This window comes from Scleropages formosus, chromosome 10 (assembly GCF_900964775.1).
Source record: "Scleropages formosus chromosome 10, fSclFor1.1, whole genome shotgun sequence".
NCBI classification, from domain to species: domain Eukaryota; kingdom Metazoa; phylum Chordata; class Actinopteri; order Osteoglossiformes; family Osteoglossidae; genus Scleropages; species Scleropages formosus.
In genome coordinates, this window is record NC_041815.1 from 3,650,268 (window position 1) to 3,677,543 (window position 27,276).

Below are 27,276 nucleotides of genomic sequence, written 5' to 3' on the forward strand. Positions count from 1 at the left end.
AATTCTTCTGTTTTGCAATATGTGATTGCTGTCCCTCTTAACCTTGTTTTGTATCTTGTCATGATTTTGACAATATTGCCAAAAGCACATTAAATAATTTTTTAGTTTATATGTCAGAACCATTAGTTCAGGTGTCTACCTTCCTAAAAATCTGTTAATTCTCAGTCTTACATTGCTTCTCACAGAATTCTCACAAAAACCCTTAAAATAATTGGTATTAAATTTAATATGCCTCACTTAGCTGGTTGCTTCAAAGTAAGTGTTTTCGGATGGTGTTTCCAAAAATTTGTCCCACACCTGAAGAGCTGGAGAACCTCCTATAATCAATCCACATAGAAAATTTTTGTTTTTTGGATGTTTTGAATTAACCTCTTCAGTTGCCTACACAATTTAAACTCCGTTATTAAACCGATAATTACCAGAACCCTTTTAGTATCTAAAGTGTTTTAATTAATGATGAGCATAGTTTTTGTGTGTGTGTAAGAGAGAGACAAAAATGGAAAGAGTGAGTAAATTTGTACCTGAGTTTTGGATAATCCATTTTTTTGAGAAAATTCAAGTGGCATTAACTTAAAATGAATTCTGACTTCATATTAGACATTCTGTTAGATCTATAGCCCATGTACCAGTTGGCAAATCTGTGGTTACACCATATACAAATACTTGAAATAGATTAAAAAAAAATGTAAGTAAGTAAATAAGTTAGTTAATTAATTAATTAATTAATGGTTTAGATGTACAACAGTGTAGCGGGTAGGTGGTTGCCTCACAGAGCCTAGAAGGTGTGAGGCGATGTAACTTCAGTGTCTGTACAGTTTGGGTCAAGTTTGTTTAGTCTTCTTTACATAGGTATTTATGTAGGTGTATTTACGTAGCTTTCCTTCTGCAGTCCAAAGACAAGTTTAACACAGCTGAACTTGAAACAAAGCACCTTTACGTGGCCTTGTTGTGATGGAGCGGCATCCTATCCAGGGTGCACCATGCACACTATATATTAAGAGAATGATTAAAGACCATATCCAAAATTACAAAAAAAAATTCATTTTGTAAATATACATTATTAATATGAATATTAATTGAACATTGATATTATAGATAGGGGGGTGCGGTGGCGCAGTGGGTTGGACCACAGTACTGCTTTCCAGTGGGTCTGGGGTTCGAGTCCCGCTTGGGGTGCCCTGCGACGGACTGGCGTCCTGTCCTGGGTGTGTCCCCTCCCCCTCCGGCCTTACGCCCTGTGTTGCCGGGTAGGCTCCGGTTCCCCGCGACCCCGTATGGGACGAGCGGTTCTGAAAATGTGTGTGTGTATTATAGATTGAAAATCAGCTAAAATCATAGAAATCAGTTATAAAGAGTAAAGTTTACTAAAAAGGCATTATTTTGCTTTTTCAGATTGCCGTTAGACTGAGGATTGCAGTTCATCATGGTGGATGGAAACCGCAGTTCCATAACTGAATTTTTCATTATGGGCTTTCCGGGACTGCAACCCGGTTACTATGGTCTTATAGGCACTATTTTATTCTTTGTCTATTTCTTCATTTTACTAGGAAATGCAATATTTTTTTTCCTGTTCCTAACAGATCGGAATCTCCACAAACCTATGTATTTCATCATCTCAAACCTTGCTGTGTCTGATGTGCTGTTCAGCACCACCACTTTACCAAAGATCATTGCCAGGTACTGGTTTCACGCAGGAACCATTTCATTTACTGCCTGCTTTGTGCAGATGTTCTTTGTGCACTATTTTGGATCATTAAATGCCTTCATACTACAAATGATGGCTCTAGACAGATACACAGCAATTCGCTACCCTCTCAGATACCCTACAATTATGACAAATTCTGTTATTATAATTCTTAGTATAATATCATGGGTGTTAGGACAAGCATGCTCATTGATGATGGTAATAAGAGCATATCCCCTGCCATACTGCGCTTCCAACACCATCATTCAGTGTTACTGTGATCACATTTCAATCACAACACTGGCATGTACTGACCGGACCCCTTATGCTTTCCCAGCTTTCGTTTTTGCTATGATTGTGCTATTGGTACCTCTTGCTTTTATTGTATTCTCTTACTGTGCCATCATTGTAGTAGTACTTCGAATTGCCACTACACAAGGGCGCCTCAAAACCCTTTCCACATGCACTCCTCAGCTAATCATAATAGCTCTCTACTTCTTCCCACGGTGTTTTGTGTATCTTGCAAGCAATGTGGGAATAACATTCAGTACTGATTTGCGCATTGCTATCATCATGTTATACAGTCTGCTCCCCCCCATGGTCAATCCACTCATTTACTGCTTAAGGACTAAAGAGGTAAAAGAAAGTTTGATCAAAAGGTTCAGGTGACAACCAGAAGACACCCAAAGACCCACAATATCTGTATAAGGTTGATTTATAAATGTGCAAGTCAAAGGAAAATGTATATTGCTGCATAAGAAGGAATAATCCTTCAAAGTGTCCAGAGAAAGCGTATTTGTGTTATTCAAGTCCATGTGACAGGTGATGGAATAGGTCACACTTGTATCTCACAGGCATGAATGGATCTACAGAGGGCTCACTGTAACGAAATGAAAGGTAACCGAATGACGTTTTTAGTTGCCCGTTTTGAACGTTGCAAGTAATTTGTGATTGCTGGTAATGACAATGAAAACCATTTAATTTTTCCATTTCTTTGAAATTTCATTTTTTTCCACATTTTCGTACATCTGTAACCACATACCATACTTCTATTGTTGTCCTTTGGCTATTGGTGTTTTAATATTTGAGATTATTTATCCAAAAACAAATACAATAAATGCTGTGCACCCATGATTGCTGCATGCATGAATGCTGTTCAAACCAGGCACACCTCTTTGTATTATTATATTGTACTGTACATTTTAAATGTTATTTGGCATTTACAAAACACACACATGCACCTCATCAAAACTGATCATCTGCAATTACAATACATCATAAAAATATGCATTAAATAAAATATGCAGAAAACTTTAATACTGACTGAACTGCATATGAGTTGGCCTTATTTGGATGTCATTGTAAGGTCTGTGTTCCAATGTTGTAACCAAACCGTACGTTATTCAGTGTCACTGGACAGTGGCATTAAGTTTGTTGCAAGTAGAGTGCTGGAGTGCTATTGCTTAGTTACTAGTGATTTGAGCAGGAACAATAACAGTATTGTGAAGGATTATAAGTGATATACGTAGTTTTATATCAAGAATGATAACACCTGGTACCCCTAAGAGAATCTCTAAGGTGCCTGAAAAATGTCTAGTGCCTGAAAGTCACTGCTCATTCCACCACCATAAATGAGTATTTTTGCAGAGGTCAAGAGCCTGTCCTGGAAGTATCGTGCATGAGGCAGGGTACACCCTGAATGGAATAAGGCAAAGTCACCAATTCACCTTAGGGACAGCTGGTAGCGTAAAGTTAGCAGTTGCCTTTAGATTGAATGGTTGCAGGTTTGAATCACACCACCAGCTGTAGTACCCTTGAGCAAGGTCCTTACCCTAAATTGCTCTAGTAGAGTTAAAAGTGTAAGTTGCTTTGGAAAAAAGCATCAGCTAAATGAATACATGTAAAATAATGCTGCACCAAATACATCAATGGGCAACTGGTACTGTAGTGTTTAGAGCTGCTGCACTGAGACCCAAAGGTCGCAGGTTTGAATCTCATGTCCAGCTATAGTACCCTTGAGCAAGTTACTTACCCAGAATTGCTCCAGTAAAATTACCTGGCTGTATGAATGGGTGAAGAACTGTAAATAGATTAACATGGTAAGTCACTTTAGAGAAAAGCATCAGATAAATGTAAATACATTTCATTGGAAACAGGAGAGCTGGGGGTGTGGTGGTGCAGTGGGTTGGACTGGGTCCTGCTCTCCGGTGGGTCTGGGGTTCAAGTCCCGCTTGGGGTGCCTTGCGACGGACTGGCGCCCCGTCCTGGGTGTGTCCCCTCCCCCTCCGGCCTTACGCCCTGTGTTGCCGGGTAGGCTCCGGTTCCCCGCGACCCCGCATGGGACAAGCGGTTCAGAAAGTGTGTGTGTGTGGACACAGGAGGAAACTGGAACACCTGGGGAAACCCACACAAGAACAGTGAGGACATGCCAACACTTCACAAAATGTGGCAGATTTGTGCCCATATCTTAATAGATGTATCTCATTTGGAAACGTGCATGACTCCACAACTCAATTACAATCATGATGATAATAAAAAAATACTTAAAACTGTATTTTTAAACTTTGATAGCACTGTTATTTGCATTTTAATTCCATTTTATTTTTACAGTAAAGATACTGTACAACCACCTAGGATTTCAATGGTTAATCGTTGAAGAGAGAGCATTTCTCTTTTCAGTGTTTCAGAAATGGGGGTGCGGTGGAAAAGTGGACTTTTCTGGGTCCTGCTCTCTTATGGATCTGGGGTTCAAGTCCCGCTTGAGATGCCTTGTGATGAATTGGTGTCCCCTCCCCCTCTGGCCCTACGCCCTGTGTTCCAGGTTACGCTCTGGCTTGCTGTGACCCTGTTCAGGACAAGCAGCTTCACTGTGTGTGTGTTCCAGAAATAGTATATCTGAAACATTTTTTAAAGAAATAACATTCTGATATGAATAATCCAATAGTAAGTCTTAGAGTTCCATATTATTTATTTATATTGGCAGGAAGTTGTTACAAAGAAAAATGTATTGATCTGAAAACTCTTTTTGTACAGCATTATATTGCATTCCATCAAAGCAATAATATCTGAAGAAAAATTACATGATGAGCTGAAGTTTATGGGGGAAAAGATAAGAAAATACCTGATAAATCTTGAGTTATCATTTCCTTCTAAGTCACACAACATTGTCATTGAGAGACGGTTTCAAACACTATGTAACATACACTAAACATCAATAAACCTAAGTAATATCTATGTGTTAGTTTATAAGACTCATATTAAATATATTCTACACATATAATCTTAGACTGGAACACAGTTCCTATTGGAAAATATTAAAAACAATTTTTTTGTACAGTTTCTTATGAAATACCTCATGCTTCAGCATTTTTGTGCAACTGCAAAAAGTTATCAACACAAATATGACAAACACTGGAGGAAATGTTCATTTTGATGCTCTTAAAGACTAGATTTTGTAATTCCCTCACAGACTGAATTGAGACTAGAGGCACAATAAATGTTCAGTCTTACACTGCTTCAGATTATCTTGAATAAAAAGCTTAGTTCTTTTAGTGGTTAAATTATGCACTGAATAGCACTCACCCACACAGCTTTAGCCATCACTTAATGTCTCCCTAAGGATGTCTGGTTAACCCTACGATAGCAAACAAAAACTATTTGTGGGTATGTCCTCTATCCTAAACCAGTCCCCTGAAAACATAGGGATAAGGTGCAAGCCTTAAAAAGCATCTCAGGCTAGTATATTCCTGCCTGCGGGAAATTTAGAGCAGCCAGCCAGGTCACGTGACAGAGCAAGGGAGGTGGCCTCTACTAAAAGTAGACACACTGCACCAGCAGGATTAATGCCCAGCATCTGAGGACTGTTTGAATTCAACCATCAGTCTTTCAGGCCTGAATGGAAGAAGGGCAGAAACTGAGGTTTGAAACATGAATGGGAGAGATGATTTACATCATTGTATTTTTTTTCATCCTGATTTCTCTTCCCCACCCCCCACCCCCAGCCTCTACTGGTCTCCTATGTCAAGGTGGTCATCTACTAGAGCAGAGTCACAGACAGACTGCAATGCATCCCATAGTAGGAGGTGTTTACAAGATGACACAGCAGTTGCTTTCTCCTGTCTTCTCACGGTTCCTTTGACCTGAGGATTACGAGAAAACAGAGACATTCACACCTACTAGTCACGTACAGGTATAACAAAGTGCATATAGTCAAATGACCTAAACCTCATCCATGAAAGCAGATTTCTTTTTGTCCAGTTTTGTGAGCAGTAGCATGGCTTTGCTGAAAATTCTCTGACTGATAAAGTAAAGCAAGAAGCAATATTACACTGAAAATAATGCCACAACAAGTATTAACATTCATATAACTATTGTGTTTTCTTTTGAACTACAGGGGATGAAAAGTATGCTACTTTCCATTACAAATTAATGAGTAAAATTATAAAAACAGAAAAACTAATGTAACATGTGACTCTAAGATATGAAAAGCGGGGAGTGGAATTTGAGCCTCAATAAATTAATTTCTATAAAACCCTTTCTGAGATGAATCTGAATAAATCTAAATCTGACAAGTCATTACCATTACTTTCAATGGTAAAAATACTGACACACATTTAAAATGTCACCAAATCCCATTAAAATGGATAGAATTAGTTCAATACGAGCAAGGTTGCATGATTTTTTGTGTGTGTTTTTCTAGTGGATTTTGCCACTTAACTATGTTAGACCTCACATGATTTTCCAGAGTGAACTGACATCCTGACTTAAAACTATTCCTCTGAGGGGTTAATAGCAAACTAGTTTTTGAAGTACAATAGTCTTGCCTTTGGTTAGAATAAATGCTTGGTAAAGCAAGAAATCAAATAGCAGGGGCTTAGTGGTTAGAGCCATTGCACTGTAATTGTAGGATGACTGGTGTGGATCTATTCCTTACTATGGTACCATTGGTCAAGTTATGTACCCTAAAGTGATACAGTAAAAAAAATGACTTGGGTGTATGAAGAGGTATATAATTCCAAGTTGCTTTGAATACAAAGGTATTAGCAATGCTCATTACAGTAGGCTTTTGCCTAGTTAGATGCTTGTGAATAATTTGTACCTTGCATGCATAATCAGATGCCATTTAGTAGTGAGAAAAAAATACATGAACAGAAGTGTTTCTTAAAATGTATATACAGGCAGTCCCCAAATTACGAACGAGTTCCGTTTCTAAGTCTGTCTAAGTCGGATTTCAACGAAAGTCGGAACAGTAAGGTATGGGTGGTATCTGTCACTTAGTCAAATGTTTATCTTAGTACATAGTATATCATGTACCTTTCTATGCATAAAAAACATCAACAAAACATTTCCGGATACACTAAAACATCTAACATAATAATGCAGTGTAATGATAATAATGATAACATTAATAACAATAACAAAATAACATCAACAAAACAACTAATAATAAGAATAATAATAATAAATGTAACTACAGTATTTATAATAGAGACATAGAAAGAGATGATAAATGTTACTATAGTATACAGTATAGAGCTTATTGGAAGTTGCTTTGGAGAAAAGTATCTGCTAAATTAAATAAATAAATGTAGAGAGAGCAAGAGAGAATGTGGGTGACATGGTGGCACCGCAAATAGCGCCGCTGTCTCACAGTGCCTGGATGGTGTGAGAGGATGTGGGTTCAATCCCCCTCAGTCTGTGTAGAGTCTGCATGCTCTCCCCATCTCTGTGTGGGTTTCCTCCCACAGTCCAAAGACATGCTGTTTAGGTTCAACCATAGTGTGTGAGTGACAGAGCAAGTGTGTTCCACTGATGTATGAATGAGTGACCCATTGTAAGTAGTGTATCTAGCAGTGTAAGTCACCTTGGTGAATAAGGTGTGTGGCCTCATAACACTACATAGAGCTCATTGGAAGTTGCTTTGGAGAAAAGTATCTGCTAAATAAATAAATGTAATGTGTGTAGGCATAAGAAACTTCAATGTTCACTTTTCCAGTGTTCATAGGCATTTCACCTTTCTCTGGTCGCTTTATTATTTTCAACTGAATTTAATTTATTTTTATAGAGCGCTCTTCTCACGCAGTGACACAGTGTAACTAGAAACTAGAGTATTTATAATAGAGAGAGACATAGAAAGAGATGATTTCCACTTTAGTTTCAGTTGTGATCATTTTCCATTTCTTGGATGCATCACCATCACTTGCATCACATTTACGCTTTGGTGCCATGGTTAGGAGGGTAAAACCAAAAAAATTAAAGCCAAATACAGTAACACACACGAGACACTGTTAACAGCAAAGTGGTCCTTGTCATACTGAGCGGGTAGGTTGTCGTGAGTTCACTTGAGAGCACTGGAGAGACGGATTTATCAAATGAGATTCCACAACCAGCATATGCAGGTGCGGTTTCTTTATACCCCACTACTCTGATTTCGGGCAGGTGCGGACATTCAGGGCGAGGTTATGGGCGTGACAGTCCGACTGAGAAGAACCAAGCCTGTGTTGTACCTTGGGCTCATGTACCCATGAGCCAACAAACCACTGCACAAGCACAATGTTTTGATGAGCGTTGCAAAGTAGCACCCACTTGTTATTAGAACTATTGTATGTAATTCAAATTTTTCAGGGCTTTACATTTATTCATTTAGCATACGCTTTTCTCCAAAGCAACATACATCTCATAGAAAATACAATGTGTGCATTATATGAGCAGAAAAAGACACTTAGATATGTGATTCTTAAGTGCAGTTAGTTTCTTTCCAACATATGAACCAATATTCATCACACGAGTAGCTGCATAAAACCGCTTTCCTAGTAATAATTTTTTTTTTTCAGCGGGGGTAGTTTTTTAAACGGGTTGTACAAGTCGGATGCTCATAACCCGGGGACTGCCTGTATCAAAGAACATATCTATATTTCAGACTAAATCTGAAAGCGTAAGTCACAAAAAACCTGCTGCTTTTTTTTTTTTTTTTTAAAACTGTCTCAGGATACCTTATTCTTCACAATGATCTGGAACATCAGACTGCAGTCACTTTAGAGCATAACCATGCATGACTGCATAGTTTATACTTTTAACATTTTTGAATATATGGTGTGCAAAAAGCCATGTATTAGAAACCGCTTCACTTGGATAACAACAGTAATCACCAAAATCAGTGAACCAATGTACTTGTTTACAGTCTTCAATGAATACATTTTCCAGCTCAATTATACATTCACAATAAAGTAATTATGAATGAATGTTTATTACTGCTAAAAACATAATAAATAATCAAGTGAGTGAGAGTATATAACCTTTAGGGAAGACAATACTGAAGCTATTATCTTATATGATTACCTTGAGAATTTGGCTCTGGCAGAGTCTCTCTGGCCACTAGATGCATCACTGTTGTTTTGCCAAGTGGCAGTTTAAGTGCTGGAAAAGGAGTGACAAGAAGATGGTTTAGTGTCTGGTATCACCATCAGTCTTCATACCTTTGAGAACACCAAAGTAACATTCAACACAGTAATAATCCATGGTTTTAGGGCTCAGTTGACTGTGCTGTTGTTCTAAAGTGAGGAATTATACTGGAGTTTTCCAGAGAAATCAATCAGTAAACTGTCTTTTGTGCCATGGGACATGGGATGTGCCATAGTTGAATATGCATTAGGCACCATGCATGTCTCTGAAAAGAAAAACAAAATATTTCACATCTTTCACATTGTGATAAGAGTCACATGAATCAGTTTCTTTCTTCTCCCAACCACCTCATTTACTAATATCACTTTTATCCAAGGTGACTTTCAATATCTGAGCCATTCACAGATATTGGAACAACTGATGGATTCATGGTTTTACATTTTATACTTCATGGATTTTACATCATAGGCAAGAAGCGAGGGATGCATCTTTCTATGCCCTTAGCCACTACACAACCTGGTTCCCAAGAGGGGCTTAACTAAGATGTCTTGATGTAAAATTCTTCCCAGTAGTTTACCCTTTCCAAATGATTCTCTGCAAAATTACAAAGATAACCAGTAATTTAAACAAACCTCTATAACACCCACAATGCAATAAATCCTGGACTCGTGGCTCTTTGTACTACTGCAAAACTTTAGAAGCAGGGCCATTCAGCTCATGATCCTGCAGGCCTGAGTCCAACTAATAATCTAACTGTCCTTAACTCATAGTGAGCTTCAGACTGGGGTTACTGCAAAGGGGTTCAATGAATCTGGTGAGTCACCACTGTTGAGTCAATCTGGTGAGTCACCACTAACCAGGAAAAGAACTCTCATAGGGTTAAGAGAGAGATTTCAGAGAGCTTCCTCTTGTGCTTGTTCTCATTTTGCAGAACAGAGCAGTGTCCCACACCAAGCACTAGATGGAAGCAGAACATCAAAATTCTTCAGTGTGGGTTTTTTTTTTAAATACATTGATAGCATAGGGTCAAAATTGCATATGTATAGACAGTACACCAAGAAAAAGTAAATATGTCCACATATATAGAGTGAGGACTCAGGGTCAAAAGCTTACAATTTATCATAGGTATGCTCATGTAGCACTTTGTAATAATTTCCAGAAGGGTGTCCAGATATTCTGGAATTCATTAGGATTGTAATGCAAATCAAATGTCAATTTCTCAAGTGGGAGAAATTTAAACACTTCTGTCATTCACATGTTTTCCACATGTTCCAATGCAGTTTTACAAGTACAGGCTTTCCCGCCTTATCAAGAATGTTTGTTTTTATAAAACCCATCCTGAGGTGAATTCTCGGAAATCTATATCAGAGAAGTAATTACCATCAGTTTCAACAGCAAAAATATCGGCACACATTAGTTCAACAATTAACATTAGTTATCAAAACATATGCCAGTTTCCCTTCATTAATTCACACTCACTGAACAAACTGTCATGGAGTCTCAAAGTGCCTGGACTGTGCCAGTGGACGTAAGTTCAATCTCTACTCAGTCTATATGGAGTTTGCATATTCTCCCTGTGTTTGTGTGGGTTTTGCCTCCTCCCTCCAATGACATGTTTGAGGTGCACTGGCTTGCAGAATGTGTGTGTGTGTGTGTGTGTGTGTGTGTGTGTGTGTGTTACATTGCTGTGTTGTCTAAATAAGTGAGTGATTGCGGACAGTTTACTACAGCAGTGTATGCAACACTCTAAATCACTCTGGATAAAGATGTGAGATACAAACTAGTAAATAATAATAAGTCTCCTTAGTGAAAAGTGTCTTCTAAATTAATAAATGTAAATATCTTGTACATCTCAGCAGCTAATAATCCAAATCCTGTCCTCATAAATGCGAAGAAAGGCCTCGTAATACGAAGTAGAACATCCAAATCTCTCCTTCTTTTGGTGTAATGTACTTTTTGTATTGTCGTATTGTCACTGTTTGTAACTGTTGTATGGTTCTCAGAAATGGATGATGGAGAAAAGCATCTGCTAAATGAATAAATGTAAGCGTAAAGGTAAATGTAAAACAAAGTGCTCGCAAGGTTTCAATCTACTAACTGGAATGGCTGTACCTCAGGGATGATTTTAACTGCTCTGAAGTCAACAATGACTACCAACAACTGCCCTCTGTGCACTTTTAAAGAGTACAGGTAAAGTAAATTAAGGCCAAAGCTAATAATTACAGTGTATGAAGAAATATCAACTTAGTATACTAACTGTATATAATAACTAACTATAGAGTATTGAATAGTATACTCCTTTTTTCAGGAATACAGTATTTTTTGTCAGTATCAACGCTTTGGTTTCATACTCAAGCAGTTCACTAACCAACATCAGGCTCTCCAACTGCATCTGCTCACACTAGTCCTCTTTGTCCCACAAAGAGACCATAATAAGTTCCAAAAAAGGGATTTAGTAGGAATACCTTATTTGTATTCATCCTGCTCTCAAGTGCACGGGCTGAAAATTTATGAATTCATTTTGAATTCATACGCCCTTCCTTTGAGTGATGCGGCTCCTCACAACGGCTGGCGCTCGAAGCCTCAGGCTGAACTGCCACGCCTGTCACCACACTTCAGCATGCTGCACTCCACCGGGTGGCACAGCTCAGCCGCCGCTGCAGCCTGCCAACCCCTGTGTGAGTAATAGCTAAGGAAAACAAATGTGCTCCGCTTCTTCCCAGCACTTCCCCACTACCCGTTTTTATGAAAGCACATTCTGTCATGGACCTAAGAGCGACTATTCATCTGCTTGTGGTGACAGTGAACCCACATGCGTAGTCCATGTGCCAGCAGAGCAGTTAATGATCAGATCTGGGAGGAGCAGTTAATAAAATAAAAAAAAAAAAAAAAAAAAAAAACTGTTCATACAGTTCTGTTCATGCGTGGAATCTCACCTCCCAGTGTTACGTTGCCATGTAGGAACCTTCCCTGGTAGATGAGCCGCAGTATACTGGGACTGCTGACTTGCTCCTCCTCCCAGTCTGTGCACAGAGAGAAATCATTCATTCCATTTGCATGTTGTGCAGATGTTTCATCCCATGTGAATTACACAGCTTAGAATTTTATTCTTTTACCCACTTCACTAAACAGTGATTTTTATAGCGGCAATTTATGTTAAATGGCTCGTTCACTGACGCTCGTTCTTTCAATTTAAACCCACGAGTCCATGTACTCTGGGTTCTAAACTTACAAACTTAATAAGAACTGCAAGTCTGTTCAATTTGTATGTAACTCCTCAGTCACATTTAAGATTGGTTGCAATGAAAAAACCTGAATACTATATACTTCCAACCACATATTAAAATGGTTTAGGAGCTCTAAAACCATGCAGACAAGGCCATAAAGAATAAAAAAAAATACTCTAAAACTTCCATCTATCTGTCTCCTGTATACCAGAATCAGGGCATGAGCCTGGGCCCTTGAACACCTCAGGATCATGCCGTTACATCATAGTTAACACTAAGTACAAACTACACTAAAATTAAAACCTGACCAAAATTAGTAAAAATAAATAATCTCCAAAGCCTCCTATTAAGTGCTATTGACCTGACATAAGCACGTGCCGTGTTCAATAACTTCGGGCTACTTTCTATTTTGTCCTTATCAACACGATCAATAAACCCATAATAAAACAGAGGCTGGGAATTGTTTCTACTGGCAAAGTTGTGGAAAATCTTGGCTACAGCTTTGAAAAAATCGACTTTATTAGATTTACTTTGAACACTTTCACCAAGTTACTTTGAGCTGTGGACACTGGAAGTGAGATGAATGAACGTGGTCCTTCATCTCTAATTATGTTTCTATCCTGTCTGAGTGCATTTTGCTAATTATGGCACATTTGAGTGCAGGATATTTTTGCTCTGTAGCAAACATTTTAGAAAATAGAAAGTAAGAACACACCATTAAAAACAAATAAACTGGAAAATGTTATTAGAAAATTCTTAGTTCAAATTTTTGCAATATGAAGAAACCAGTGCATTACATCACCTGCAGAGGAACAGACCACAGGTTGCCTAATAGGCTAAGACACTGGGGCTATTGGCCCCATCTGGTCTCCAATCCCAGAGCTCGACTGCCTTATTACTTCTAGATCCATTTGTGTAGGCTTAATTTTGGCTCTACGTAAGATCTGTGTCTTACATATGCTGTCTTACCCATTGGTTTAGTGACCCTTGTCTACCTTCAGGTGGTGCGAACTTTAAGTTTGTTGGCCATAACAGCAGGACATGAGAACCAGCTGTGATCCACTGGAGCAAGTTGAATTTTCAGTCTGCTTTACAATTTTATTTGAATCCATCAAAAATTATCTTAACAGCCTTTGACTTCAGCTGGACTCAAAATGGATTTACGTCAAACGGATTTCCGCTATAAGCATGATCATTATGTCTTTGGCAACCCTTTCCAAACCGTGTACCATCCTGCCTGCCTTGCCCTCACGCTGACCCTGAGCCAGGCGGTACCAGCACTACAATCAGGAGAGGAATGTGTCTAGAGATAGCAGAGATAAAGGGCCTAGTTAAAATTGTATATGCAAAAAAAAATGTCTGGCTCGATGGAACTGATACAGTACAGAGAAGTCTGTTACAGACATCAACGTCATCCGACAAACTGCACAAGAGGAGAAATCATTGACCAAATCATGAATTCACTTTGTTTTAACAACCACATAATGCAGTCCATTACCAGAGACAAATTTTGACGAGAGTGCTGATCAGTCTACACCGCACACACAAATGCAGACTCATAGTATTGACAAGATGTTTATCTCTTCATCAGCACTTCCTGTTCTCGGAAATGCCTGGTACATAAGCAGTACCTTCTCTGCATTCCTCCAAAACACCATCACACAGATGGTCTCAGCACCTCGCTTGGCTGCACTCTGCAAGTGTCAGTAAGTTTCATTAAAAAAGCGTGCTTCTATTATCTGAACACATAATTTCTTTGGTCATGACTATCGCCTATATTTTTGGCCTCTAATGTATGAAAGACAAGACTTTGCACCCAGGCTTTATGTAAATAACTTCAAATTTTGACAACCCTTTTCAACATTCAAAGGTTTCAAAACACATCTCTTTTGGACACACTTCTCTCCTAACTTCTCCATAAATTTGTATCATCATGTGTCATGACCACAGTTGTATTTCCAAACAATTAAATACAGAGATCGGACAAACAGACTGTGCTTCATTAGCCATGCATTTTCATCTAGAGGTAATCATCTGATTTGAAATGCACTCTTGTTTACTCTGAGATGTTTGTCGCCTTATAGGAAGACATCTGCTAAATGATTAAATGTAAATGTAAACAAAAATAGACATAAGAAAGTTACCCATTGGCCAGTTGTCATAAACATGCTTGGCGATGTCTGCAGCTGAGTCGTCAGGGGAGAAGATAAACTCTTTTGTTTTACCACTCACCAAGATGAGCCTTAAGTTTATCTGGAAAAAAGACAACAGAGGACAGTCAAGCACAATGAGTACATGGACACATAAATAAAAGGACAGACAGTGGTTGCTCAGAACTGTACCACAAAGGATGTGTCCCATCCAAAGTCCCCATTCAGATGGAACTATCCAGCTGCGGACCACCACATGCGCGCACGTACGCACGCATTGAGAACATAAGAACAAGGATAGATGGAGCTCATTAAACTAGTTCTAGCACTGTACTTTTGTAGGTCATTTTATTTATTTTTTTAGCTTCAGTATCAAACCAATGAATTTGTGTTTTGGAAGGCGTATGTAACGGGAAACTGAGCTTGGCCCTTTCTAGGCTCCTACTTCTAAGCAAAGATAAAAAAAACAGAACATTATGTTTTTACACACATTCTCAGCGATTTTATCCCACTCACTTATTCCGTGAAGGACATGGCTATCCTCTTTTCCAATTCAGAGGATATAAGTTAGAATTTCCGGTAAAGTAACAGAAATGAATTCAACTACCAAGTACCTGTGTAACCAATCCTGACAGAGCTAAAGTAGTGTCAGTACCGCATATAAAAATATAGTACGATAAGTCTAACAACATAACATTGCATAATTTTAATTCATTACTATTTAAATGACAGGTTTCTGAACATTCAAACCAATGGAAAAACAAATGTTAAAAGTCTTGGTCATTAAAGAAGAGTTTCCTAGAGATATGTTTCCTGGAGCAATGTCACTCAGTAGTAATGCAAGGTCAGTGTAAATTTACACATCTAGCCTCGGATGGTCAAATTAGCCAGACAGCATATGAATACCGTATTGCAGTGTTATTCTCAATTCAGTCTTGTAATACAGTTCAATACTAAAAAGAAGCTTATTAAAACAAATTGGCACATGCCAGGTTATGAGGACGATACACCCCTTGACACAAACCAAAACGATACTGTCAATGAAGGCAGAGATTTTAAAATGGAGGATAAAATAACTCAAACTTAAAAGATACGTAAAGAGCTTCTCTGGGACCTTGTTTTAACACTATTAATTACATAAATTCTTCAGTGCATAGTTTTTAACAGGTACAAGAGGTCCACTGAAAAACACAGCAAAGCTTGTATGACTGTAACCCAGATTTATAGTTATCATTTCTAAATAAAGCAAGTTTTCATATAGCTATAACTATATAGCTCTGAGGGGGGTGCAGTGGTGCAGTGGGTTGGACCAGGTCCTGCTCTCCGGTGTGTCTGGGGTTCGAGTCCCGCTTGGGGTGCCTTGCAACGGATTGGCGTCCCATCCTGGGTGTGTCCCCTCCCCCTCCAACCTTATGCCCTGTGTTGCCGGGTTAGGCTCCGGCTCGCCGCCACCCCGTATGGGACAAGCGGTTCAGACAGTGTGTGTGTGTGTGTGTGTGTGTGTGTGTGTGTGTGTGTGTGTAGCTCTGAGATGTGCAAATGGGGAAAAAAAAAAAATTCTTTGTCTTTGGAGAATTTTGAGGAAAGTGTATTCCCTTAATTCACAACAGTAATGTTTCAGGAACCAATAGGTAAAACCATAAAATACTGTCAAGAGAGACCTGAAAGATGATCACTGAAAACTATTTGACAAGCCATTAGCAACAGAATGCAGGTAGCGTACCATTTAAGGAACTGTACAGTTTCCTGTTAAATTCCTGGAAATTTTATTAATCTGCTTCTCAAGAATACCACATTGAAAGGGCAACATGCAGTAAGCAGTAAAAGTAATCTACTGTTTTAGTTGTCAGGTGCTAAAAATATCTGAGATGAAATATCCAGTATTAAAACACGGAGCATAATGAAGTATTGTTATATGATGGCATAAGCATAATCCATTTCCAACTAGTTCATATCCTCTTTCATGCTTTTAATGTTCAAGAGATTGGTTTCATTTTGCTAGTAGATATCAGGTTTTTGACCCGCTCTGCCCTGTATGATACAAATGAAAGGGCATAAGATGTAACTTCCAACACCAACATTTTGGATAGAATGGACTGGCAGAAACAGAGTACAGAACTGGTGCTAATGGTCTGCTGGTTGCCAGCCCGTTCACTTGAAGGTTCCTCAGGCTGTCTGTGAGTCTCGATGCATTCCTGCTTTGTATGATGACACAAGAACTATTTTAGTTCAGAGCTCATCTTGTAGACAGAAGGAAAAACTAGAGGGATGGCATTATGAATAGGGGTATGTTTTTTTTTTTCAGATCCTCTACTTATTTTCTCAGAACACATTAAGCCATCTTCCATACATCTAAGTACACATTCTAAAAAACACAAAACATCAAAATCTCCAATAATGGTCTTGTGTAATATCATTGTCCAAAAAATCTGTGGAATCTTTAAGGAAATATCCTTCACCAGTCTGACTGGAAGGGATGCCTTTCACAAGTGTGCTCCCATCTTCAAATTCCTTCCACGGGCAACACCTGAAGGCACCCTGACATACAGTGAGCCATTCCGACTTCCTTAATACAGCTCATCCAATGTGATAGAACGCAATGATCAGATCAAACCAAAATAAATTATATCACAAATAAGGAAAATTAACATTCTCTCTGGGTAAGACATACATCATCTCTCAGGTTTTTAGCTAATCCATGTGAATCTGTCATTTTCGAGACTTGAAACTGGTTTCGAAACCCCAAAACATGTTAGTCCACTTGGACAGTTACTGAGTTACATCAGTGGTAATGCCAACATTTTAAAGTGTAAAACATACATGCTGGTAAATCATATTATAGCACGTTGTCATGTAGCCATGCTGACAGACACATAAAATAACCAAGGCAGTCCATAAAAGAGGCTCATGCACCATTGTCTATGTGGAGCAAGAATGGAGGAGGAAAAGGCCTGGATGGTTTCATAGCCTGAGAGAGTGTGCATTATCAAGAAGCCAGCACTGGTGCTTTTGTAGACTTGTCTCTGGTGGGAGTTCCACCCACTCTGAGGGCATTGTAAGTAACTGGTGTGGGTGGAAGAGGTTCTACTGCCAATATACTGTATAATAGTGGTGAACCTGCAACTTCAGGGAAAAAAAAATCCTTATGGCTCACAAACACTGGGCTCGAATAAGCTGAAAAAATTGGCAATTAACCATATCCCACAGAAAATATTCAGCAAGATTTATTTCATGCCCCGCACGAAAATCTCCAGTGTAAGCTTTAAGATTTCATGGACTTCCAAGATGACAGACTGCCCTGGACACCCATGTATACAGGCTACTTTTCCTGGAGTAAGAAAGATATTAAAGATTTTCTCTTCCTATAATAGAGAACTCATTCAACCCTGTACAGTTTTATTTAATTTCTTATCTCTAATTAGCAGTAATATTCTGAAAATTTTAAAATAGAAGAAACAGACTGCTTGTTATTATCTATGACAAGTGTAATTGCCACTCACGTACAGTACAAGTCCATTCTATTTTAACATCGTTCTAAAAAATAAAAAGCCATACTTCCTTCAGACAAAAATAACAAGAACTAGTCTCTATGCACTGAGAAATTCCTTCCTCAGCTCACATAGCCAGGTTATGCAAATTAAGCAATGTTTGGTTCGTGTTAAAAAAAAAAAAAAAAAAAAATCTTGTACCCTCAGCAACAAATTCAGTGGGTCATTTTTGAGACCAAAGGGTCACAGGGTTTAGCATACACACACACTTTGGTCTGGTACACTCCATGAAATTCAAACAAACTTGCAAATGAATGCTGATAGTCATCAGCACAACACTTAGCACAAGTGTCCCCAACACTGCAGAGACAAAGCTCCTTGTTGAGGAACTTGACTTTTTTTTCTTAAATTTGCATGCATATCTCATCACACTTACAAATAAAACAATCTCACTACAGAGTCTGCAAACCATCAAAGGTTCATTGTGAAACTGCTGCGACCATCATTACATAGAGCATTGTTTCACTGTTAGTTTTCACTGAAAAAGACATATGTTGATCTTTAATGGAACAGGAAAGCTGTAGGAAAGCCTGACGAAGGTCTTATCAAGTCTTTTGTTGCTATTAAGAGCTAAATATTCCAGAAGCACCAAGACTGCAACCCCCACTACTGAAGGCACTTGGGAAATATGAATATCACAGTGCATTCAGTTTAAAAATACTTAAGGCCATGTTTGACAGAGCTATAAAAGTGGTGCCACTTGCTTCACTTTGTTGTATCTGAAGCCAATATCTGCACATCCTTGGTTGTATAAGAGCCCTGTCACCTGTCAGAGTTCTTGATTGGGCCACATTCCAGACACTGTAAGTCCCAGAATTGAGACTGTCATATTATTATATTAAATGAAGGTGTACAGCAAGCTCATCATAAAAAGCTCAAGGTCAGTGTCCATGTATGCTACACGACTGCGTCAGTGCTGTTAACAGGACAACGGAGCACTGACTCATCAACCACATAATGTTTACCTGAAATAAAAAAGAGCATTATTTTCCAGACATGGATAAAGAGCTTAACATCTGGCCAGTCTAGTAATTTTCCACAAAATCTCCATGGATGTGTTCAAAAGAACTGCACATGAATTCAAAAATATTAATATGTTTAAGATCATACATTGCAAATTAGAACTGAATAAATTTATTACTCACAGGAACTTCTCTCGATAAAACTGCCTTATGTCTTTCTCGGCCTACCTGCACATGAGCTCTCTTCATTCCTCCCAAATAACAAAGTTCAGTTTTAAACATTACCACATCTGATGGATAAAAGTGTTTTACTATAATAAAATGGTCAGAATCCAAACATTCCTGTTAACAAGAAAGACGGGATAGAACTGACACACCTTTATTAGAGTATCTGATTGATCTGTGCTTTTTTAATATTGTTTGCAACAACCCAACTTCCTGAGGTTTGTTATGTTCGAGCAGGAAACAATATTAATTGTAAATAGTTGAGAATAATGGGAATTGTGAGAAAAATGTAAAATAGTTATCCAACTGCTGTGGGGGCTGACAGGGATTATAAAGGGGTGGCTGTCTGTTAGGGAGCGTAAGAAAGGTTAGGAAACCTTAAAAAAGGCTAAAAGGGTAGAAAGGCTGGCTTTAGGTACAGGTCCTTGAGAAAAAGGGGTCCTCAGACAAAGAACATTATTTCCACTTGAACTAACATAGCTATTGGTATGTGCCAATGTTCCAAAAAAATGTTCATAATGAACGGTGTCTGTGTTTCCTTCTTTGCCCTATCCAAAGCCAGCGTGCTACAATATACAAAACCAGGAACTGTTCTAATAATGTTGTCCACTAATTTAATAAGGATATGTCCATTCAAACAATCAAATATCTGAACATCTGTCTACTCAGTAAATTCTAAAATCAAGTTTTCATATGGAACAGCTGAGTGACTAGGCTCAGCAAATGCTCCAGCTGTGGAGTTTTTCACAACACTTGGTGGACTTTTACTGTTGACTCAGGGATCAATGTACACGAGCTTATCCAAGTGCCCATTTAATAGAAAAACCTGGTAAGGACTGCTGTCAAGGAAACAAAGCCAGGTTTATCAGACATCAACAGACCATAAATTGACAGAGGAAGGAAGATGTATAAATTTGTGAGTATATTTTTCATGGGACGTATAACAGGCCTTTAATATTCAAAAAAGAAAGAAGCCTCAAGGACAGTACAAGAATTCTCATTGTTTCTTTACCTGACCATCAAAGATGAATGAAAGAAAAGCTGAAGTGAATCGTAGATCACTGGTCGCTTCTGAGGCTAGTAGGAATGTAAAAAAATATATTGAGATTCTTCAATACAAAGACATGACTACATATGCATACATCGAAACAATTATGTCATACCATTAGGAATGTTATATGAAAGTTAAACACTTGTTAAATACAAGTTCCTGTGAATGTGCTGCTGAACACTGCAGTTGTATTTCAGAATTAGGATGCAGTTTGTTTAATTTGTAGATTATCAAATACTTATTCTTGTTTTCAGTGTGGAAATATTTCCTTAAAATCACCTTATACAGAATGAACTCTATGAAGTATTACCAAAAATACAGGTTTTGTTCCTTATTCTGTTTGTAGTTTTTGAATGTAGGTGATTGTTAGTTCAGTTTATACCCACAGAGCTTTTGCACTGGAAAGTCTTCCATGTTTGTACATCCAGTGAGTTACAGTACCTTCAGAAAGTATTTAGACCCCATCAACTTCCTTTGCACTTTGTTGTGTTGTAGACTTATTTCAAAATTGACTTCAGCTGACACACAATGCCCCATAATGCAACAAGTCATCAGAATGGGAGAGGGGCTTGGTGGCACAATGGATTTGGCCTGTTCCTGCTCTCTGATGGGTCTGAGGTTTGAGTCCCGCTTGGGGTGCCTTGTGATGGACTGACATCTTGTCCTGGGTGTGTCCCCTCCCCCTCCAGCCTTGCACCCTGTGTTGCCAGGTTAGGCTCCAGCTTGCTGCGACCCTGCTTGGGATAACCAGTTTCAGACAACGTGTGTGTATAAGATCAGGATGGCTCAAAACATCATCGGCACACAGCAACCAGGAGTTGAAGACATTTATCTGTCCAGATATCAGAGAAGAGCCTCCAAAATGATCAGTGGCTCCACTCACCCTGCACACCACCTCTTCAAACTGTTCCCCTCTGGTAGGCAATACAGGACAATTCACTCACACACCACAAGGCTGAAAAACAGCTTCTTCCCCAGAGCTGTGAAACAGCTGAACACTACCTCATTTTTACCCACCGAATACACACATAATACATGCAACTACAAACGCACTTTATTGTCTGTCTTTTATTTATTTTAAGTCTCTTATTGCCTGTCTTACTGGTCTACTGTATTATTTTGTTTAAATTGTTTAATTCTCTATTTTTATAGTTAAATCTTGTTTTATATTGTTTCATGTGGCTGTGTAAAGTCAGGGAATACCACTATAATTTCACTGTATCGCACAGCAGTACAATGACAATCAAGTCTTCAATTTAATTCAGTGACACAATGAAAACATTACATTTCTTTGCCAATGTATTAAAAATAAAAAAAACTCAAATGTCTTATTTACATAACTATTTAGACCCTTCACTGTGACACTCTAGATTAAGCTCAGATGCATCCTATTTATTTTTATGTATGCAGAATTTGAACTGGGAAATTCACGTAACTGAGCATGATTTAGAAAGGTACACATCTATCTTTATAAGGTCCCACAGTGCACATTGTATGGCAGAGTAAAACCAAGCCATGACATCCAAGTAACTCTTCATAGACTCTGAGACAGGATAGATGTCAATGCACAAATCTGGAAAATGGTATTAAAAATTATGCCTTTTACTTATGCCATTAATAAATAAAATGCTCAAAGAGGGCCATATCTCTCACTCTTTGAATTCAGCTTATATTAGTTTCATTTTTCAAAAAAGACAAAAAAAAATCCATTAGCATGTTCTCCTTTTGTCTGATCAGTTTGCTAGGCGCAGATCTAAAAACTGTAAGCAAAACTTTAACATGTAGACTTATCCTCCCAAAAATCATTAAACCTGGTCAAACTGCGTTCATCAAAATATATCAACTTTCTATTAAGCCTGCATTTGTTTGAGAACATTTCTATGTTAGATGATAAAGTGACAGTTCACTAGCTACAATATGAATTAAACTACTGAACAACTACGTAACTTCAGAGTGGCGGAACTACACTGAACAGCAGGGTAAGTTATTCAGCAATATGATGTAACATTTTTAAACGGTATCTGAATATCCCATGCTTAACCTTATGTTGAATGCACAAGGAAGACCAACAGAAAACCATGAAAGTTAAGAAGTGGTATTACAAGAGCTAAGAGAGTGTAACTAACTTACCATTCAAATTCTTCTGCTACCATTGCAAGACTACATGTAAAAGAACGAAGTGCTGATGTAGCAGGTTTGATTTCTTTTCAGTGACAGGTGACAAAACAGCAAAATGTAAACCAGTAAACTAAACTCCTTCATAAATTCAACCCTCAGCTTTCAATTCTTACTTTTGTCATTAGTGCCATTGAAATCTGAAGCTATTCCCTTGGTTGCATACAGTGTAAGTCAGGTAAAACAAATAAAAAGCCAATCCATTCCAGCTAATACACACATAATCAGTAACTGTCTCACGGGAAATAGGTCCATAACAAAACCAATCCGAATGATGGAAAAATCCACATTTTAAAAAATAAGTACAAAAGTTTTCAGAAAAAACTGCAATTAGTTTTTCATTCAGTTGCCTAGCAACTGGAATATGGGGAAAAAAATATCCTGCAAGACATATGTAATACAAGGAGTAAAAGGGAAAACCCGACAATTCTACTTTAAGTGAATTTAGCACACTAAACTTGTTCTTATTTCATGGCCTTTTAATTTTTCATCCTGTCAATAGCTAAACTGATCATAAGTACTGTTATGCTAAGTAGATTTTTGGATAGACACCACCACAGTTCAAAACAGAAAAGCCAAATATGTTTTTTGTTTTCTTCTTTGTTTCCATTATAGATATATGTAGTAGGAAGTTTAAAAATAGAAGGATAGAAGAGAGTGGGATGATTAGTATTGAAACTTTACACGTAATTTTCCACTTATGCTACAATTATGAGAAGAATGAAAGAATCTTTCACAGACTGCAACCTTTAGCCTTGAAACTGTCAACAAGTTTAACAAAGTTACATACATATTAAATCGTTCTATATCTAGCCACACCTGCACTTCAAGAACTTAGTGTATAGTACTGTATAACAGATTTCCATCTGAATCTGGCAATTTTTCTTATTATTATTATTGTTGTTCAAATAAATATAGCAACAATAATAACTGTAATTAGTTTACACCTTGTTCCTATGTTAACTCAATAAGTGACTTACCCATTTGTAGGCAATGCTAACGTATCATTTCTGGGTAAATATTTTCATCAAAGGTATTACAGAGGGGGAAAAAAAAAAAAAAAAAACAACCCTAACCAGAAAATTTGCTGCCAGTAGCAGTGTACAAATAAACGTACATTAAATTAAACCATCTAACTAGACACTATTTTTACAGTGAAGAAAGAAAAGCACTTCAATTACAGATCCACTAACTAGTTATAATGCTGACAAAGTCTTCATTCACTGCATACTGTATCCTAGAGATCCACTGAGGCAATTCCATCGTGTTCCCAACTAAAGCTAGTTATATAGTTTTTAGTTGAAATGTATATAATATTACATCACAGAGGATGAGAGTGCTGGCACTAATCTATGACGTCAGATTATTTTATAGGCCTGACAATGACGGTGCTGCTGTAGGAGACGGTTCTGCTGCTGCTGCTGATGATGACGACGATAAGGCTGCTGTCTAACAACCTGGTTGCTGTGAGATCCGATCCCCATCAAAACTGATGTCTAAGGTAATGGCGATCAAGTGAAATGTAAAAGGCGCGTTGGGACAGCACAGGCGCTTAAAGATGAAGAAGCTGCCAGGGAAGGCATGAGACTTAGTCCCAAAGAGAATCTTCCTAACACAGCACATATGGATATGGACCCGAGAGGGAAGGAGAAAAGCTTTAGAGACCCTGCTGCTGGCAGGTATCTATCAGGGGCTAAGGAGATCAGGGAGAAGCGGGGTTTCCACTCACTGACAACCAGCGATTCCACATATTTCCTTCCATCTCTTACTGATCAGAACTCAGCAACACGTCAGCCGCTCTGTGTGCGATATGCAGCATGCAACTAATATGAAAGACCTTGAGGTTTTTGTGCTCTGCAGGTGTCACACAGAGGGTCGCTCGAGCCCAACGGGAGCGCGCACGACAGCGCCGATCCCGCAGTGTACCGCACGCCAGGGAGCGCCCCAGGTCCTCACCGTGTCCGCCCCACCGCTACTTGTCATGTTTCAGTGTTCTCCTCCGGTTCGTGACCTTCCCGCAGAAACGCGCGTGTCGCCTCTCCGTTGTCTTCTCGTGGAACCGCTCCCTCGCGGGCGCGCGCAAGTGGACGCAGCTCACGGCGCTACTTGATATTCATGACGAATCCGGCTCTTTAAACATGTGGCTGCGGTTCTCCTTCTTCCGCAGGAATGCCAGCTTGAAGAGTCCGTAATAAATCAAACAGTTTTGCACTTTTTTTCCAAAAGACTACACTGTGTGTGTGACTGACTGTGTCCAAAACGAATGGCTCCTCCGGGTTATATTTAAATGTTACTGGGCGCCCCCCCCCCCCAGTCCCCAAAATGAAGAAGTGTCCAAAAATGCGCTTACGCCATAGGAAAAAGGGGAAGAGAATGTCCTAGGAAATGATCCCGAAAAACGCACTGACTGTCCCGCAAAGCGCAACTCTCTTGTGGTTCGGCGTCCCTACGGTTCCAACGCCTCCTTTGCACAGCCGTCAGAATGTGCGCGCGCGCGCGATTCAGAGTGCCTCAAACACTGGGACTGTATGTATCCGCTCCCGTCTCCGTCATCCTGCCTCACGCGAACATGGCGGAGGCTCGCAGAGGAAAAAAAAAAAAACACCTTAAAGGGGAACCGTGTCTCGGGCTGGAGGTGTCACTGCGTAGGAGATGGAAGGCAGTCAGTGCGAGTCGGGGGTTAACAGCTGCGTCCAGCAGCGGTGGAACATGTGCGCGCGTCCGTTATGCAAAAAGAGTGAGTAGAGGAATGAGTACAGCTACAGGAGTGATGGGAGCACAGAAATAAGTGAACTGAGAGATGAGTGAGTGGGGGGAGAAACAGAGAAAAGAATTGGCAGGGCAATTAACAGAGGAAGTTGTAGAAGAATTGAGAGTAGAAAAGTGGAGAGAGAGGTATGAGTGCCAAAAGTAGAGAAATTAGTCAACTGAGAGATGAGTGAATGGAGGAATGAAGAGTGAAAAGAGTGGGCAGTGGAATTAACACTGAAACTGGTAGAAGATTGAGTACAGAAAGTGGAAAAATCAGCAAGTCGTAACAATGAGTCAAGAAATGAGTGGAAGAATGAGCAGAGGACCGGGTGATAGAGCAGAGAAATGATTAAACTGAGGGATGACTGAGTGGTGGAATGAATAGTGAAAAGAATGAGTCCAACAACAAATAAACAAATGAGTAAATGGAGGAATGACTACAAATGTAAGTGCAGAAAGTATGGAAATTAGTGAGTCAACAAATAAGTATAGAAATGAATGGAGCAATAAGTAGAGAAGTGAGTGAGAAGGGGAGTGAGTATAGAAGTTACTGGAGAAATATGTGAGGAAACAAGCACAGAAATGAGCAGTGGGGGGTGTGAGCAGAAAAAAAAGAGTGAGTGGATGAATTAGTGGTGAAATTAATGGTACACATCCTGTGCAGGGCACATACTCTGCATACTCTTCTCAATCTGCACCTCATCCCTCTGCCCTGTCATCACCTCCCACAGAGTCTCCTACCACTGGTATGGTGATGATACCTCTTCTTTCTCCCAGACCTACAGACATTTCCTCACGAATCACTGCCTGCATCTCGGACATTTCTGCCTAGATTTCTGATCACAGCCTACAACTTAACCTCTCCAGAATAGATCCTTCCCCTCCCAGCTGGTCCCACCTCCTGTCAAACTCTGTCAAATTGGACAACTTGCTCATTTTGTCAATCTGATTGGCTAAAAGCCTGGGAGTAATGATCAGATGAAGTCTGTTTTTCCTCTAAATTCACTGAAACCACAACCCAGTCCTGCATATATCTCCTGCATAACATCCACAGGATCTACCCTGACCTCACAACAAACTCTAGACAACTCCTGGTCCAAGCCATGGTAATATCCTGTCTGGACTACTGCAACTCTCTCCTGTCTGACTTTCTGACCTCTGCCATAAAACCCCTCCAGTCGATACAGAACACTACTGCACCAGTTGTGTTTGACCTGCTGAAGTGTTCCTATGTGTCCTCCTTGTCTCTGTGCATTGGCTTCCCATAGCTTCCCATATCAGATTTAAAGCTCTGGTTATAGCCTAAAGAACCATCAGCGAATCTGCTTCCAAATATGTACAAGACCTGATCACTTGCTTCACCCCAACCAGACTACTATGCTCTTCTGCTTCACTTGGTCGCATGTATTAAAGGTCTAAAGTCGAAATCACAAAGGTTTTCGGTTCTGGCTCTGCTTTTCAAGTGCTCAATAAAAATGTACGTGTAATTAATACACACACACACACTTTCCGAACCGCTTGTCCCATATGGGGTCATGGGGAACCGGAGCCTACCCGGCAACACAGGGCGGAAGTGTAATTAATAATAATTCTAATAATAATTTTTAATACTAATTTGTCCAATAATGAAAAAGTCTAGAGAGGGGGTGCGGTGGCGCAGTGGGTTGGACCACGGTCCTGCTTTCCGGTGGGTCTGGGGTTCGAGTCCCACTTGGGGTGCCTTGCGACGGACTGGCGTCCTGTCCTGGGTGTGTCCCCTCCCCATCCGGCCTTACGCCCTGTGTTACTGGGTAGGCTCCGGTTTCCCGCGACCCTGTATGGGACAGGCGGTTCTGAAAATGTGTGTGTGTGTGTGAAAAAGCCTATAGGCAGTTACTTGTATAATGTATAATGGTTTATATGGTCCTATGTGACAGATGGACTGTGCTCAAGAATCACATATCTGCATCCAAATCTCTCCTTCTGTTGATATAATGCACTCTTTGTATTATTCTCTGAGATGTACGTCGCTTTGGAGAAAAGTGTCTGCTAAATTAATAAATTTAATGTGCAATGCAAACGTAATATGCAATTGCTGTAGACCCATCCTTTACGTAATGGAG

At 39.3% G+C, this 27,276-nt stretch overlaps 2 protein-coding genes across 2 annotated transcripts; one reads left to right on the forward strand and one right to left on the reverse strand.

Annotated features, from left to right (window-relative positions):
• Positions 1–1,423: 1,423 nt before the first annotated feature.
• Positions 1,424–2,353, forward strand: LOC108941321 (olfactory receptor 2AT4-like). Its single transcript, XM_018764060.2, has one exon. It carries the CDS (start codon positions 1,424–1,426, stop codon positions 2,351–2,353), a length of 930 nt encoding a protein of 309 aa, XP_018619576.2.
• A 2,281-nt stretch (positions 2,354–4,634) lies between these two features.
• On the reverse strand, positions 4,635–26,423 carry LOC108941808 (ubiquitin-like protein 3). The gene is made up of 5 exons (XM_018764672.2): positions 24,380–26,423; positions 14,457–14,565; positions 12,022–12,108; positions 9,023–9,100; positions 4,635–5,823 (listed from the first exon to the last, which is right to left on the reverse strand). The coding sequence occupies exons 1-5, from the start codon at positions 24,404–24,406 to the stop codon at positions 5,771–5,773; spliced, it is 354 nt and encodes a 117-aa protein (XP_018620188.1). The 5' UTR covers positions 24,407–26,423; the 3' UTR covers positions 4,635–5,770.
• Positions 26,424–27,276: the final 853 nt, after the last annotated feature.

Coding starts and splice junctions, on each gene's coding strand:
- LOC108941321 (XM_018764060.2), top strand. CDS start 1,424: ATGGTGGATGGAAACCGCAGTTCCATAACTGAATTTTTCATTATGGGC.
- LOC108941808 (XM_018764672.2), bottom strand. CDS start 24,406: ATGACAAGTAGCGGTGGGGCGGACACG. Junction 14,566..24,379: donor GTAGCGGTGGGGCGGACACG/GTGAGGACCTGG, acceptor TCTTTTTTCCAG/ATAAACTTAAGGCTCATCTT. Junction 12,109..14,456: donor TTATGACAACTGGCCAATGG/GTAACTTTCTTA, acceptor CTCTGTGCACAG/ACTGGGAGGAGGAGCAAGTC.